The sequence below is a fragment of the Bison bison genome, unplaced genomic scaffold, assembly GCF_000754665.1.
Source record: "Bison bison bison isolate TAMUID 2011002044 unplaced genomic scaffold, Bison_UMD1.0 scf7180017864503, whole genome shotgun sequence".
NCBI lineage: Eukaryota > Metazoa > Chordata > Mammalia > Artiodactyla > Bovidae > Bison > Bison bison.
This window is the reverse complement of record NW_011495061.1, coordinates 580,317-592,858: the sequence shown is the minus strand read 5'-3', so window position 1 is coordinate 592,858 and position 12,542 is coordinate 580,317. Positions and strand designations below refer to the sequence as shown.

At 52.4% G+C, this 12,542-nt stretch overlaps 1 protein-coding gene across 1 annotated transcript in view; it reads left to right on the top strand.

Annotated features, from left to right (window-relative positions):
* Positions 1-12,278, top strand: part of WDR60 (WD repeat domain 60) — a 45,445-nt gene extending 33,167 nt beyond the window's left edge. The window contains exons 19-27 of the mRNA XM_010829351.1: positions 37-199; positions 2,600-2,713; positions 2,806-2,867; positions 3,232-3,283; positions 5,087-5,147; positions 6,457-6,556; positions 6,719-6,850; positions 10,029-10,252; positions 11,949-12,278. Of these exons, the coding sequence (XP_010827653.1) occupies positions 37-199; positions 2,600-2,713; positions 2,806-2,867; positions 3,232-3,283; positions 5,087-5,147; positions 6,457-6,556; positions 6,719-6,850; positions 10,029-10,252; positions 11,949-12,123 (1,083 nt within the window). The 3' untranslated portion in view covers positions 12,124-12,278. The remainder of the gene's footprint in view (positions 1-36; positions 200-2,599; positions 2,714-2,805; positions 2,868-3,231; positions 3,284-5,086; positions 5,148-6,456; positions 6,557-6,718; positions 6,851-10,028; positions 10,253-11,948) is intronic.
* The last annotated feature ends 264 nt before the right edge of the window (positions 12,279-12,542 follow it).

Sequence of the window (12,542 nt, the reverse complement as noted above, 5' to 3'; positions counted from 1 at the left end):
CCCACCCCCAGCCCTGCTCTCTGTGCGGCTGTCTAGGTCACGTGCTGCTGCTTCAGCCCTGTGAAAGCCTGCCTGCTGTTTGCGGGGACCGTGCATGGCTCAGTGGTCGTGTGGGACCTGAGGGAGGACCCCAGGATCCATCTCCGTGTGACGCTGAGCGGGTGCTCCTGGACGTTCAGGACCCCCACCTTCTCCACCGGTCAGTGACGCGGCCCACCGGTGCGGGTCCCTGGAGCAGCTGTGAGGCCCCTTTGCGTCCTCCGTGCAGGTGGCCCCAGAGGACGCCCTGACCTAAGGGCACAAGATGCCTGTGCCAGCCAGGGAGCAGCATCTTTCTGGGCAATGGTGGGGTGCTTGTCCTCTCAGCTCTGGGGCTCCAGGTCACAGACACAACCCCAGTTACAACCACAGCCGATTGCAACCTAAGCCCAACCACGGTTGCAATCACAGCCGAAACCACAACCTCAAACAAGGACAAGCGTGACCCCCCACCCCCGCCCCTGCTAGGCACTGTGTTCTGGGGTTTTTTCCCCGTGTTGTGTGGACGTGTCCCACGCAGGCCCGTCTGGGTCCCTCCCGGTGCTCAGGGAGATGGGAGGCTTATCCGTGGTCACACTGGCCACGCAGGGGGCCAGCACCCAGATCGTCTCCAGTACTTTGACCTTCCTGCTCAGAATGGCACTCTCCCCCACTACCCCGCCCCAGCTGACTGTGTCCCCCGCCCTCTCCGTCCCCACGAGGTTTTGTCTCTGTCTTCTCCCATGGTGAGGGCGAGACTCTGTGGTGTCCAGACTCTGTGGTGTTCAGACCTTGGAGTCTGCTTTCCTTCTCTCACAAGTGCCTGCAGGTGTGCGGAGTCAGGACGTCACTCCTCCACTGGGCAGGCCCCCATGGGTGCCGCGGGGCTTTACCCGCCCAGCAGCGGTCAGCTGCTTCTGGTCAGTTTCCTCTGTCAGCAGTCAGGACGGGTGTCTGCACCGCAGGCACCACAGCCGCAGGTCCTCGCTGTGGGCCGGCAGCCTCTCTGCTCGTCCCTGAGGACGCAGGGTGCCAGGTGTCTGTCTTCAACGGGGTGTCTGTGCGGGCCTTCCGCACACAAGCTGCTTCTGACTGCTGTGCTTTAAGAGTCCTTGGGTTCTCAGTACCACCCTGTGCAGACTTGTCTGGGTTGTCTCCAGCCCTCAACCAGGCCAGCCCTCAACTTTCCATTCCTGACCCTGCTCTGGGGAACTCCATGCATATACTGCACGCCTGTTTACGTACTGAGTTTGTCTGTGTTTTATGCGTAAAAGGGCAAGGTTTCTTTTGTGTCCCAGCAACTTGATCTTTGCCCCTTTGGGGGTGAAATTGCCACTGTTGAGAACGTGTGTGTTTATAGGCACCTTATGGATCTGATAAGGGCTTCCCTGGTGGCTCAGAGGTTAAAGCATCTGCCCACAATGCGGGGACCTGGGTTCAATCCCTGGGTCGGGAAGGTCCCCTGGAGAAGGAAATGGCAACCCACTCCAGTATTCTTGCCTGGAGAATCCCATGGATGGAGAAGCCTGGTGGGCTACAGTCCACAGGGTTGCAAAGAATCAGACACAACTGAGTGACTTCACTTCACTATGGATCTGATGCCATTGAAAAAGGTATCTTTTAAGAACTTATATTTTTTAACTGCTGCTGCTATTACTAATTAACCTTTGAATTCACCACTATGTTCAAAACACTGAAACGCTTAGGATTTGAAACTTAATATTTCATTAAAAGGCTGCTTTCATTTTTTTTTTTTTTTTCTTTTTGCTATCTAAACATTGTCTCTAAACCTTCAAAGTTCTAGTAACTGAGTCGGAGAACACCCCTCCTCAGTGGGCCTCCAGTTCATTGAGTCTGAAGCCTGTCATTCTCCATTCCCAAGAGCACTTTGTCTTTTCTTCAGTTTCTAACTCTTATTTTCTTTCTGATGTTTTTAAATCCATTTTTGTTCTAGGTTTCTGACTCCAAGTGTTTTTCTTTGTTTGTTAAATGTATTTCCGAGTGCTTTTTGGTGACACGTGATGTCGTTTGGGTGCTGGATTTTGGCCTTCTGTTTCACGCTCGTTTTTGGAGCAAGAACCTTCGTGGGTTGAAATGCTTTCATCCGCGTTTTCTATCTGTTTCTGTGGTAGCGCTGTGTGCAGTTTGTCTTTCTCTGCTAGGGGCATTTTGTAGGTGGGTTTGCCAGGCCAGAGGAGCTGTGTTCTGTTGGGCTGTGAAGGTGCTTCTGGTCTGGCTGCGAGCCTCCGTCTCCTCCCGAAGCTTCAGGGCTCCTGGGGCCCTGACCTGGGAAGCAGTTTCCGCTGGCTCTGGGACCCCTCCTCCTGTGGAGAGTGCCCTTGCCCCCCAGTCTGTCTTCGCACCTGCAGCTGTGCAGACACGGGGCTCGAGGGACTCCGCTCGCCTCCTCCAGGTGGATGTGGTCTGTGGTCTCTGCTCCTCGGCCGTGCTGAGAGCCATGGCATGTGCCCTTCCATGGTGATGCGTGTGGCTGGGCACGTAGGGACACGCGTGTGCCCCGCACGGGCAGCTGTGCTCCGTGACTCACCGCATGCACACACTGCCTGTGCTCTGCCCCCAGACGGCGTCCTGACGTCCGTGAACCACTGCAGCCCCCTCCAGGCAATAGAGCCCGTCACAGGGTCTGTCTGCAAGAGGCAGAGCTGTGTGCTCTCACCCTTTTCTACTCAAGAAGGTACGTGACCTTCACTCCGTGAATCTGAGCTCCGCTGGTGAGACGTGGTTTCTGGTTGCGAGCCAGTCCTAACCCACTTGTGCCCTCACCAGAGACGGCAGGCCTGTCCTTCCACATCGCTTCCTTGGATGAAAGCGGGCTTCTCAATGTGTGGGTGAGTCAGGCGCGTGGTCAGTGGAGGGGGACGGGAGGTGATGTGTGCGGGGGTGGGGAAGGGCAGGAGGCAACGTGTATGCGAGAGGTGGCCGAGCTCTCAGCCAGGGAACCAGGACAAGGCAGCTTGCAGGGAACTCACGAGGGAACGAGGAATGGAAGGGGGCAGCTTCAGGGCCTGTCACGGGTGGAAAGAAGAAGATCAAAGTCAGGGATTTGTAACGTTTAAACGTCAGTCTTCTTTCTGGAGCGACTGTGTCCTCAGCGTGTTGTGTGACGTGCTCTCCTGATCAGAGCTGTGCTTTGCTTGGACTGCTTCCCGGTCATCCTGTGTGCTGACCCTCGTCTCTGATGGTCTGTTTCAGGTGGTGGTTGAATTACAGAAGGCGGATGTTGCAGGTTCAATAAGTGATTTAGGTAACTAAAAATAAAAGAACTAATTTTAGTCAATGTTTGCTAGAATCAATAAAGATTAGGGATACCCAGAATCACTTTGAAGAATCAGTAACTAGCTGCCTGGAAAATGGAGATTAAGTTGTGTATTTTATAGCCTGCCGGCTGTTGCACAGGCCTGACGCCCTTATTGCAGGAGGACACGTGTCCTCTTTGTGCCTGTGTGGCATCTGCTTCTCATCCCCCAGGGCGTCCCTGTGACTCCAGTGTCTGAGGAGCCCTTGGTATGACCCCCGAGGTCTCTGAGACCGCAGCCCCACCCCTAGGTGGTGGTGAGGGGATTGGCTGGCAGTTTGCTGTCCTGATGCCCAGGGCTCGGGCACTGAGGAGCCCCAGCCTGCACTTCTCAGAGCCCCGATTGATTGTTTAGTGACCAGGCTGCAGACGCTGCCATAGATCCAGCCAAAAAATAGGACCAGAGCCACTCTGACTGTCCCTGACTTCTAGAAATGAAGGAGGGGTGTCTCCTGCAAGCAGGGCCCATGCTAGGAGCCTGGTGCTGCTGCGGGGCCTTGCGGGGGTCCCTCCTGAGAGGGTAACAGGCAGGGAGGCCAGGGGTCTCCAGACGGAGGAAACAGGCTGCAGATGGCAGACGTTTTCATCTCTCTCTTAAGCAGCAGGAGGAACTAGTGTTATATTTTTCCCCTTCCTATACACATTTAAAAAGAGGTTTCTGTTAAAATTCTGTGTTGCCATAATGACACCTGGTTCCACCCGAACTTAACTTTCCTCAAACTTTGAGCTACCCGGTGCATTTTTCTTGCGGAAATGTTTGTCTTAAGCTATGTTAATGTCTATGTATTTACCCTAGACTGTCTTTCTTCAAGTCAGTTCTGCCTGAGACTCAGAACTGACTTGACAAACCAGTATGTTTTACTCATGCAGATGTTCTCCTAAGCTATGTTTTAAGGAGACTATGTATTTGCTTGGAAACCTGCCTTTCTTCAAGATTCATGTCACTGGTTTTATGGCGTGGGACTACTTACCTGGCGCCAATGTTATCTCAAAATGCATGCTGTGGGTGAGGGGCCTGGTGCCACTCTGAGTTTTGAGACATTTCCTTTCTCTAGTTAGCAGCCTGCTAATAGGTATATAACATACTGCTGAAGGCCAGCAGGTTGGTGGGGGTCACTCTTTCTGCCCCCTTCTGATGTCTGTGTCAGAAGCTGTCTCTGTCCCTTTTATACTTTAATAAATCTTTATCACACAAAAGCTCTGAGCGATCAAGCCTCATCTCTGGCGGCCAAGAATCCTGGTGTCTTTCATGACTCGGCAACAACCTTTCACTCCCAAGGGGCCATTTTTTCCACCTCTCGTGCAGTCCACTCTGTTCCCTGGGCCGTGAGCAGGGCCATGTGAGCGGGGCTGCGTGAGGGGGACATCAGGGCGGGATGGGGCTTGAGGGACATCCCCGCCAGCACAGGTAACCCAGACCTGTGGGAGGAGATTTCCAGAGGAGGGTTTCCGTGGGGAACTGGAAGATTGTTGAATATTGACCTTTTGCTTTTAGAAGTATATTTCCCTTTTAAAATCAAATCTAAAAATGGAAAGGCTTTTTGATTCCAGCAGCCCTCTTCCCGCCAGGCCCTCAGCTGCCAGCTCCCAATTCATCTGAGGCATCTGCAGGGCCCTCCCCTGCAGTGCTCACCGCCCTGCCTTTGATGTTCCTCCCTGCACAGGCCTTAAACGGTGAAAAGGAATTCCAGAATGCTTGGGTTTTGGTGTAACTTGTACTAAGAGGTGCCTTTATCCCTGATTACTTTGTAGGTTTAATTCCTGGAGGACGGATAAAACTGGTACACAGTGCTGCGATCCAGCTGAGTGACAGGTGGGTCTGTACCCACAAAGCCCTGTTTCCCACAGGAGGAAACAGCCTTAGGTAATAAATCATGGCCAGACTGGCACTAGAGAATCCTGGCTTCCCACATTGTATTTTTGCTAAGTAGTTTATTTGCTAACTAGTTTGCTATTAATGAGTCAGTGTAACAAATGCAATTGCCAGGTGTTACAGCTAACATTTTTTCTTGAATTAAAATATTTTCTGTCTTATGAATTGGTACTATTTGACTGTTTTTCATCCAGTTTTAATACAACCCTGAAATTAAATAGATGAGGTTCAGAAACTAGAAACACTGACATGAAAGTTTTATTCAGAAATTAGTTTTCTGTTTTTACTCAAATAACTTCCTGTGATGTAAAAACCTTCTGGCTATATGAATATTGTGTGTATTTATGTATCTCATGTTAACTTACTTCCCAAAGCTGTCTCTTCCCATCAGTCACTGCAGCTGGGCTGGCTCCCAGCCTGCAATTGACCAGGAGAGTCCTGATGTTATCCTCCCTGCTGTTTGTCAGTTGGAGCACCCCTGGGTTGTGTTAATGATTCCATACATGCTTTGTGGTTAGACATTACCTGCCATTGCTTTCAGTATAACAAGGAATCTGTTAACATTTGCAAAAACCCACCTGATAAACTGCAGACTCCAATCCCAGGCCCTCATGGAATTTCTGTGAGACTGTTCTCGTCTCCGTTACGGCCTTGTCACTTTGAGCCTTGAATTGCATTGATCTTCACCTGCTTTAAAGAAAGTGTCACCTGGAGCTGATGTTGGGTCTCCCCTGCAGGACACACACCCCCTGTCCGGATGCAGCAAACAGCCACTCAGACCTCGTCCACACATGGGCCGCATGGAGTGTGCTCTGTCAGCTGTTTCATGCTGCCTCTTCCCTTAGGGGCCCCTAAGTGCAGACCAGCGACCCTTGGCCACTGTGGCCCACAGGGTTGGCATCTGGTAGGAGGGGGACAGGGAGCTGCCCAGCCCTGGAGCTCAGAGCCACAGTGCCAGCCTCAGCCCCCTCCATCAGTCCCTGAACGTGAGCATCCCTGGGGTGGGGGCAACCCTGGGCTGCAGGGCCTCTGCTGAGGGGTCCTGGTGGCCTGTCCCCTTGTCCCCATGGATGGCACACACGGAGTGTAGGTGAGCGAGCGAGCGACGGGACGGGTGAAGGGACCGTCTGGAGCCTAGAAAACTGAACTGGAGATGCGTCGAGTGGCAGATGGCAGGTGGTGCTGGTGGCACCTCTGCCCTGACGGTTTCAAGACTGCCCATCTGTTAATCTTTGCTGTTTTTTTCCAGCCTTTCTCATAAAGATTATGAATCCTGGGGGTCCGTGCAGACACTGAACGTTAAATTTCTGCCTTCAGACCCTAATCACTTTGTTGTTGGCACAGACGTGGTGAGTAACCGTCTAGACCTTTTCCTATAACTACAGTGGCTTAATAAGTATCTTCATTGGAGCTTAGCTTCCTGTTTGCTCTAATCAGAATGTTGTTTAAATAGTTCCGAGAATACAAGCCTCACCCCGCCTGGTTCCCACCCCCCCTCACCCCGCATCCAGGGCCTCGTCAGCCACGGCAGCAGATGGGACGTCAGAGTGTCTCCCAGGCTGTTCCGGCCCCAGCAGCAGGGCCCGAGGCCTGTGAAAGTGACCGTGATTGACTTCTCACCATTTGAGGAGCCTGTGTTCCTGGTAAGGACACCTGTTTGTAGGCACTGACGCCTTGGCAGCACCTGCTGAAGTTTCCAGCACTTGGGTCTGTATGCGTTGCCTCCTGGCTTCCTGAAGTCCCGTCTGCATGGTCAGTACTCATCTGCGTGGTCAGTACAGTTTGTTCCACTGCACTGTTGTGTGGATCTTCTTTACACTTTTTATTCTGACCTAATGTAAGTTTGTAGAGAAGTTACAAGGCTGGCGCAGAGCACTCCACATGCAGTGGCCTGTGTGTGGCCAGGGTGCTCCACCCCAGGGTCTGCGTGTTCATCTCCTGTGGTCACAGGTCAGTCTGTCAGGCCTGCCCCGTGACTGCCCCACCAGTGTCCTTTGTGAGTGGGATTGTGGCCCCAGTCAGGAGTTCTGTCCACCTACTGTGTCTCATCCTCACTGCCTTCACCTGGGAACAGGCTCAGCACCTCATAGAGGGCCTGGGTACCTGACACCCTGAGGCTGGGGGTGTCTCCTCGTGGTTAGAGGCAGGCCTTGTCCTGACTGTGGGCTCCTCTTTCCCAGTCTGATCAGCCAGGGCCGGGCGGGGAGATGTGTGGACTGAGCTCCTGCTGCTCCCAGGGCAGATCTGTCCCCAGGGAGGTTCTGTCCCCAGGGTGGTTCTGTCCCAGGGCAGATCTGTCCCAGGGAGTTTCTGTCCCGAGGGCAGATCTGTCCCAGGGCAGTTCTGTCCCCAGGGAGGTTCTGTCCCCAGGGCGGTTCTGTCCCCAGGGCAGATCTGTCCCCAGGGAGGTTCTCTCCCCAGGGCTGTTCTGTCCCCAGGGAGGTTCTGTCCCCAGGATGGATCTGTCCCCAGGGCGGATCTGTCCCAGGGCGGATCTGTCTCCAGGGAGGTTCTGTCCCCAGGCAGTTCTGTGCCCAGGGCGGTTCTGTCCCCAGGGCGGATCTGTCCCCAGGGAGGTTCTCTCCCCAGGGCTGTTCTGTCCCCAGGGAGGTTCTGTCCCCAGGGTGGATCTGTCCCCAGGGCGGATGTGTCCCAGGGCAGATCTGTCTCCAGGGAGGTTCTGTCCCCAGGCAGTTCTGTGCCCAGGGAGGTTCTGTCCCCAGGGCAGATCTGTCCCCAGGGCGGATCTGTCCCAGGGTGGATCTGTCCCAGGGCGGATCTGTCTCCAGGGAGGTTCTGTCCCCAGGGTGGTTCTGTCCCAGGGCAGATCTGTCCCAGAGAGTTTCTGTCCCCAGGGCAGATCTGTCCCAGGGCAGTTCTGTCCCCAGGGAGGTTCTGTCCCCAGGGCGGTTCTGTCCCCAGGGCAGATCTGTCCCCAGGGCGGATCTGTCCCAGGGTGGATCTGTCCCAGGGCGGATCTGTCTCCAGGGAGGTTCTGTCCCCAGGGTGGTTCTGTCCCAGGGCAGATCTGTCCCAGAGAGTTTCTGTCCCCAGGGCAGATCTGTCCCAGGGCAGTTCTGTCCCCAGGGAGGTTCTGTCCCCAGGGCGGTTCTGTCCCCAGGGAGGTTCTGTCCCCAGGGCGGTTCTGTCCCAGGGAGGTTCTGTCCCCAGGGCGGTTCTGTCCCCAGGGCGGTTCTGTCCCCAGGGCAGATCTGTCCCCAGGGCGGATCTGTCCCAGGGTGGATCTGTCCCAGGGCGGATCTGTCTCCAGGGAGGTTCTGTCCCCAGGGTGGTTCTGTCCCAGGGCAGATCTGTCCCAGAGAGTTTCTGTCCCCAGGGCAGATCTGTCCCAGGGCAGTTCTGTCCCCAGGGAGGTTCTGTCCCCAGGGCGGTTCTGTCCCCAGGGCAGATCTGTCCCCAGGGCGGATCTGTCCCAGGGTGGATCTGTCCCAGGGCGGATCTGTCTCCAGGGAGGTTCTGTCCCCAGGGTGGATCTGTTCCCAGGGCAGTTCTGTCCCCAGGGCGGTTCGGTCCCCAGGAGGTTCTGTCCCCAGGGATGTTCTGTTCCCAGGGTGGTTCTGTCCCAGGGAGGTTCTGTCCCAAGGAGGTTCTGTCCCCAGGGCGGATCTGTCCCCAGGGCGATTCTGTCCCAGGGAAGTTCTGTCCCAAGGAGGTTCTGTCCCCAGGGCGGTTCTGTCCCCAGGGCGGTTCTGTCCCAGGGCGGTTCTGTCCCAGGGAGGTTCTGTCCCCAGGGCAGTTCTGTCCCCAGAGTGGTTCTGTCCCAGGGCGGTTCTGTCCCCAGGGCGGTTCTGTCCCAGGGCGGTTCTGTCCCAGGGAGGTTGTGTCACCCTGTTGTTTACTCCATGTGAGCCTCCCTGGTTGGAAAACTTCCTTTCCTCTTTGTGTATTTTTCTTTCTTAACGTGGACACAGGGCTTTTCAGTGTCCTCAGTGGGTTCAGAGTCACTGCCTCTGTTTACTCTGCTCTCACATGGTGCCCCTGGGGCAAGGGCACTGGATCTGTGAGTGCCTCTTGCTTTCTGGTACAGGAACCCTTGGGGTCAGCCGTTCCTCCAAGGAGTCTTGGCTCCTGCTGGGAGAAGGACACCTGGATAGCAGGCTGGGCAGTCAGAGTGTCGTTGTAAGGACATTGGCACGGAGTCCTCTTACCCACGCCCCAGGTGCAGGCTGGCCTCGGGACCCCCGCCCTCCCACAGTGCAAACCCGGTTCCTGTTATCTGTACTAAGTCTACTTCCTCCATTTCGGGACTCACAGAACCTTTTGTGATTGCTGTCTGTTGCCTCTGCTTTTTTGGAAAAATTAAATATGTGAAAAATTAAATATATTGAGTAAAAAGGAGTTAATTTTAGTAGGCTAAAATTTATTCTTTTACTAGACCAGCTAAGTTTTGTTTTATGGGAAATTCAATTGAAAAGGAATATAAAACCATATTATTGGTACAAATGTATGTGGGTTTTTATTTTTAAGTCAGTCTTTCCAGTCTTAATGTCCTATGTTTGAATCAATGATATTCAGCTTTGTTAAAAAATAAACACCTATTTATATATTCACTGAATTCACTGATTATTAGCCCTCTTTGGAGGGGAGGAGGTACAGAGTGTGTCAGGATCTCCAAATGCCCACCTTTGTAATTTGTGAGAACAAGATGGAATGTTACAATTTTATGTTTGGGGAAACAAAAGAATAAACCAGATGTTTTTGCTGTGTAAGTGTGAAAGCTAATGTTCTGAGAATTTTCCTTGGCTGCTCGGTTTGAGTGAACGAGAGAGAACTGTGATGCGCTTTCCCTGCCTCCCCCAGGCCGGCTGTTCTGACGGCAGCATCAGGCTGCACCGGCTGACGGCAGAGTGCCCCCTCCTGCAGTGGGACTACAGCACCTGCGGCCGCGCCGTCACTGGCCTGCAGTGGTCCCTGACGAGGCCGGCCGTGTTTCTGGTGCAGGATGATACATCCTGTGTGTACGTGTGGGACCTCCTGGAGAGCGATCTGGGGCCTGTGGCCAGGCAGCCCATCTGTCCAGACAGGTGAGACGCCACAGTGACTTCTTCAGACGCGTCCCTGCTGGTCTTCCATCCTGATTTATGTAAAGGGCCAGCGTACTTTACTCTGGTGGTTGTGCTAATCTCTCAGTCGTGTCTGACTCTGCGACCCCATGGACTGTAGCCCACCAGGCTTCTCTGTGTATGGGATTCTCCAGGCAAGAATCCTGGAGTAGGCTGCTGTTTCCTTCTCCAACTTTATATTTACTTATATATTTAAATTTAAATATCACTTTTATATTTAAGTTCTGAAAAAGCCACTTTAAAATGGGTTCATTTCATAATAGCCCAAAATAGTCTCAGGATTAAAGAATTATTATCTATTGTTTTTCATTTATATTGAGGTATAATTGATATAAAATATGCTAGTTTCAAGTGTACAATATAATGATTTGATATTTGCATATATTATCAAAGGATTACATCTGTCACCTCACATAGTCCCAGAATTTTTTTCTTGTGATGAGAACTTTTAATGTTTATTCTCTTAGCAACGTTCAGATTTGCAATAGTGTTATTAAGTACATTTTTCATGTGCACTGCTTCCCGTGACTTGCTGTTTAATGACTAGAACTCGTATGCCTTCACCTGTTTGGCCCGACCCCACCCCTTCGTTTGGCCGCCAGTCAGTTCTCTGTGCGCTGAGCTTGTTTTCGACGGGGGCTCACGTGTGAGTGAGGCCACACAGTACCTGTCCTCTGCCTGGTGTCACTTCGAGTGGTGCCTCGGTCCGTCCATGCTGTCACCAGTGGCTGACGGAAGCCGTGCGAGCCGGGCCCCTCCCGTGGCTGCACACTGACTCACAGCTGCGCCTTGTTGGTTTGGGGCCTAGAGTTGGTGCTGAGGATGCTGTGGCCCACGTGAGGGAGACTTTTCCCAGTATGAACCCTCCTGTGCCCCTGGGGTTGCCCCAACACTCGGGTTGTTCCCACGCCCGGCTGGTGTGAGCAGTGCAGCAGTGGACGTGGGGACGTGGAACCCCATCCCCACGTGGGATGGGGACGTGCACCTCTTTGAGATACTGACTTCATTTTCTTTGGATAAATACCCAGGAGTGGAATTGCTGGATCTACGTTAGTTCTATTTTTAAATCTTGAGAAGCCTCCGTGCTGTTTTTCACTGTGTCTTCACCAGTTTACGTTCCCACCTACAGTGACCAAGGGCGTCCCTCTCTGTCCTCACCAACATTTGTCATTTCGTATCTTTTTGATGGTGGCCATTCTGATGTTGATATCTCAGTGTGGTTTTTATTTGCATTTCCCTGTTGATTACTGGTGTTCAGCATCTTTTCACATGTCTGCCATCTGTGTGTCTTTTTTAGAAACATGTCTGTTGAGGTCTTCTGCCCACTTTGTAATTGGATTACTTGTGGGTTTGTTTTTTTTTTTTGCTATTTAGTTGTATGAGTCTTTATATATTTTAGATATTAACCGTTTAACAGACATAGGATTGGCAGATGTCTTCTCCATCTCTAGGTGGCCCTTCCTGTTTGTTTTTGGCTTCTTCTACCCTCTTAGTCATCCCACCTGTTTGCTTTTGGAGTCAGATCCAGAAAACCATCCCAGACTGATGTCAGGGAGCTGCCCGCTGTGTTTTCAGCATTTCTGTTCCTCCTGCTCCCCCGGGGGAGGTGGGTAATCAGGTGACTCAGCATCACACAGCATGTGTTTCTTCATTTCAGGTTGGTGGCCATGACCATTGTGGGGGAAGCAGAGAAAACCCGTGGCAGCTTCCTGGCTCTGGTGCTGGCCAGAGCCTCTGGCAGCATAGACGTCCAGTACCTGCGGCGGGAGTGGGCAACCCCGGCCAGTGACGAGCTGCAAAGGCTGCGGCTGCTGCTTCGGGAAGCCCTGTAGGTGGCAAGACCCCGAGATGAAGTTGTGCGGTGGCTCCAAGCTTACATCAGATGCATGTACATTTGTATAGATAGAAAGCGTGTGTCTGTACAGAATTAATTTTCAAAATTATTGCTTTAATATGCCATAAATAAATCACTATTTTTGAATGGAAACAGCAAACCTTTTAGTGTATACTAAACTCCAAAGGCAACAGAGAGCCATATAGACACTGTTTTCCAAGGATATTTCTACTTGTTTTCAAAACAGCTTTGTAAAATTTATTATTAGATTTTTAAACACTCCAAATGAAAATTTATTTTAATGAACAGTTTTCTTAGTCTTACATAAAATGATATATTCACTGGTTTAAATTAAAGACCTGATTCCAGTGGAATGACCTCCCACTGTGTGCTCCTGGACTTTCTTGGGCTTCTTCT